We start from the raw sequence: 3,995 nt of genomic DNA, 5'->3' as shown, positions 1-3,995 counted from the left end.
TTTATTGCCACAGCGCATAACGTAGAAGGAGTTCCAAGCTACAAAGCGACGGTATACTGCAAAGTCTGCGTGAAAAATAAATTTCGAGTGGTATACCTCTCTGGAGTAGAATATTCACCTCGCACTCTATGAAAAAAAAAAAAGAAAAGAAAAAAGAAAACTGTATCCGAGAAAAACTGATTTCTCCTAACGACCCCAGCAGCTATATCGGGATCGAACAGGATGAAAGCGCTGGCATCCTACGTTTTAAGGCTAAAGGAGCTTACCTCCTGTCCAGTATAGTATGGGTGGAGTTCAGGAACAGCACATTATCTGGTATCATGCAATCATATTTGCCAAGGTTGCGGCTTGATTTCCGTATCCCACGAAAAGATTATATTGCTACCCCAATATTCAAATTTATTGTTGCTCGATAAGATAGGTAGGAGCGGTTACTGTCGAGGCCGCATGCGTCTGCATTCTTCGTCAGAGATGCATCGAGATCGGTCCGGACTGAGAATGTAGCCCTCGTCGCAGTCGCAGCCCGCTTGTAAGCAGACTTGAGTACAAGCCACAGGCTTCTTGCCGCAGACTGCTGGACAGTTGGAAGCGCACCTTCTGAAATGAGCGTGAGGCCCGCATTTTGGGGGACAGGTGTCAATTGGAACGCAGGGGCCGTCCTTGCTGGATCTGCGTGGAAGAGAAAGGAGGGAAGCAGATATTAGAGGAGTAAAGGGAGCATCCACCTACGTCACATTGTGACGTGGCATGCTCGTAAGCTCATCCTACTGGTGGTCACTTTTCGTGTTAGCGGCATTGAAAGATGACACACTGACCGAACTTCCGCTGAATTAGAGCGCTAACGCCGCTTTGAAAGTGTGAACCGTGAGATCTGTTTTTGCGAGCTGTTTCGTAGCTCTATATTAGCACGCTGCTGTATGTCGGAACAGGCCTTAGGCCTTACGGCGAGTTCGGGTGGTCATTTCGTGGCACCTTTTTTTCCTAACCTTTTTTTTTTTTCTTTTTTTGCCAGATTCCGAGCAGTGATGTTGGCTCTGTCAAAGCGAAGCAATCTCGCATGTTCGCCTGGCGCTTTCCGAGCGCCAGGAATTTGCCAGCTAGCACTTCGCGTGGTCTCCAAACGCTCGAGCAGCGGTTGCCCAACTGTGACCGGTGTCGCAACATCCGCACTGCAACGGTCCGCGTGCTTTGATTGGTCCGCACATCGAAGTTCACGTGGTTTTAGCCGACGACGGAACCCGAAGACGGGCGACCGCGGTACCCCTGGCGTGATCCAAGTGACCAAAACCGCTAGATTCGTTGCACTCATGTTCGGGTGGCAACGGTCACGTGATGCAGTATCCGAGCGCTAGGCCGTGTTGCCGTGAAATGATCACCCGAATTCGTAATTATCGACTTGCGGCACTCGTACTATCTTGCTTGCACGCGCACAGGTGTATGCCGGGAAAGTCGTACCCGCGCTGGACTCTACGTATCATCCACTTTATATTCCCTGCTCTTCTCTTTCTCAAAAGTCGCGCTGCCTTAATATTCTCTGATTTTAAACTTGCGGTATTACATAGCGAATCCTTACAGTTTTGTGGTATAGTTGTCGCCGGTGGTTCAGAAACGCTCAAGCTTCCTATGTATTCTCTGACACGGGGACAGCGTGTTCACGGTGTCGTGATCTCAATGCATTTCCAGCCACATTTCTTTGACAATATGAATGTCCATTATTGTCGCGTTGCGCAGGGCCAAAGTGGCCTGATAACGTAACGGCACAGAATAATTATATGGGATCTTACCTTATGTAACCCGGCAAGCAGAAGCAGCCAGCGACACAGAGCAGAATGCACACTTCAGGCACGGGCTCCCCGCATATCAAGGGGCATGCGGTGCCGCACTCCTGGTATTCCGAGAACTCATCTGCCCTGCACTTATTGCAATCTGAGGCCGAGACACACTCTCCTTTGGAGTTACGCACGTAACCCGGCCTGCAGACGCAAGGACGACACCCATCCCTGTTTTTTTGAGGCCTCGAGTTAGGGCCCCCACAGTATCTTTCCGGGAACTTGCATGACTCAGAAGAAATCTCGTTCATTCCGCATTCCGGCTGTGGACGAACTCCTGTACGGAGAGAAAAAGAAATTGTGCGGAAGACCTGTTTGTCAGATATGCATGAATAGTTGGTGTCCTGGAAAGTCGGGGCACATTTCGAACGCGGATTTTCGTATGTTCGCAACTGTTCCTGACCGCATTAGGACACTGGTGGATCTGGACGGCAGTGCATCTGACACTTGTAGCATTCTCCGCAGTCCGCACCATAATGCGGTTTCGTTTACGACATTACCATAACTGGAGACTAGCTACGTAGTAGTCCAATCCGCATGCTATGTACCACAGGTAAGACATTGCGAATGTACGCAGCAGGGCGTTAAAGATGATATATATATATATTTTTCCTGTGTATAACCTTATGCACCGGGTTGGCGTCCAGCTTGTATGAGATTCCACGAGGAAAGGGACGTCCAATAGTGCGGGTGGAATTGGTCGCATCCGCTGTACGCTTCAATGAGTTCAAGCATCTTTTTAAATCTTTGCCAACCTTCTGGGCACCGTTCTCTGCGCAGCCTATTTGTGTGATGATTGATGTGTCGATTGACACCCATATCCGTGGTGTTTCGGGCTTTTGGGCTGGCGTTTCCCACAGATATATTTCTCCTCGTTTCTTTCCTTTCTTTGTTTTGAGGGACGGCGTTTTAAAATGTCTGGTGGAATTAAGTGTGTTAGGGTAGTGCTGAAAAATGCCTGGATACACACTGATTCAGTATCAACTGGTTCAGTGACTACTGGTACTGGCATAGTCACATAAGTGATTGACATTCCTACGTCGTTACAATACCGACAGCCAATTCGCGTACATTACTAGAGCGTCACACAAGGGACATATTTGGGCTAACGAAAATATCACACGTATGCAGTTAAACAGAAGGAAAGACTGCGCTGGAAATTTCCGCTTTGATCGGAATATTGCTCCTCCGCTATAGGGTAGAATGCCTTTCCTTGTGTTTCCCTGCACAGCCCAAGAGGAACTGAAGATAGCATACCGCCAGAACCAGCACAATAATGGACTCCGAGGAGCCCGATGATGAAAGCGAAGAGAGCTTGAGCGACCATGTCGGACTCGCAGCTTTTGACATATATGCGCCTTTCAAGCAAGTAGAATTGACGACACTTCTGTTGCTCCACTTTTGCGCGTGTTTTGTGTTCGCGACAACCATCTGTGCGGTTCCGAGGTGTACACACGTGCTCTGTTTTGAGCGCAAAGGGAACAACAGCAGGTGTCCTATTAATCAGCAGCAGCCTACATGTCTGGGCTGTTGCGGAAGTGCATGGGACTCTCTGCTGCAGTGCTTCAGGATATCCGAAGGGACAGCGTGGCGTCGTACTAAATTTACGTGTACTTCTAGGCTATATTTATGTGTAGTGCTGCTTATAACCGGGCAATAAAAGTGCGCTAGCGAGGGAAAAACATGCACGCATGTACATGAACTTCAACATCGCCACATGCAGCTAATCGCGCACGTACACTCCTAACCATCTACTGTGCTAATCATAGACATGAAACACTGCGCATTTCAAAAAGCCTAACCACTGCAAAACGCGGGCATTAATGCTGCTCATCGCGACAAGACCTAGACGAGTCAACAAAGGACGGCAGCAAAGGAAAGGAAAGCAAAGAAGATTCAACAAATTCCTAAGGCTAGGCCTAAGTGGGTGACGACAGGGCTGGGCAGGTCAGGACAAGGATGGCGCCGCTCAAACAGATGCTGTCGCACGAGGAAAAAAGAAAAGACACGTAGAGCGAGTGCTCACACGGCTCCTAGCGTAGGGGTGGTATCCCAATGTATTGTTGCATAGACAAAATCGTTCCTATGACGTATGATGAGGGCAACATGGCAGTTTCGCGAAGAGCATCCACTGGAGGGTAGTTACAAAAGTGGCGGGTTTATGTC

At 48.9% G+C, this 3,995-nt stretch overlaps 1 protein-coding gene across 1 annotated transcript; it reads right to left on the bottom strand.

Moving 5' to 3' along the window:
• Positions 1-382: 382 nt before the first annotated feature.
• On the bottom strand, positions 383-3,246 carry LOC135401453 (serine protease inhibitor swm-1-like). The gene is made up of 3 exons (XM_064633869.1): positions 3,087-3,246; positions 1,785-2,106; positions 383-669 (listed from the first exon to the last, which is right to left on the bottom strand). Exons 1-3 carry the CDS (start codon positions 3,154-3,156, stop codon positions 432-434), a joined length of 630 nt encoding a protein of 209 aa, XP_064489939.1. The 5' UTR covers positions 3,157-3,246; the 3' UTR covers positions 383-431.
• Between the last annotated feature and the right edge of the window lie 749 nt (positions 3,247-3,995).

The sequence above is a fragment of the Ornithodoros turicata genome, chromosome 7 (assembly GCF_037126465.1).
Source record: "Ornithodoros turicata isolate Travis chromosome 7, ASM3712646v1, whole genome shotgun sequence".
Lineage (NCBI taxonomy): Eukaryota > Metazoa > Arthropoda > Arachnida > Ixodida > Argasidae > Ornithodoros > Ornithodoros turicata.
Note: the sequence above shows the minus strand (reverse complement) of the source record. Positions and strands in the feature narration are given on the sequence as shown.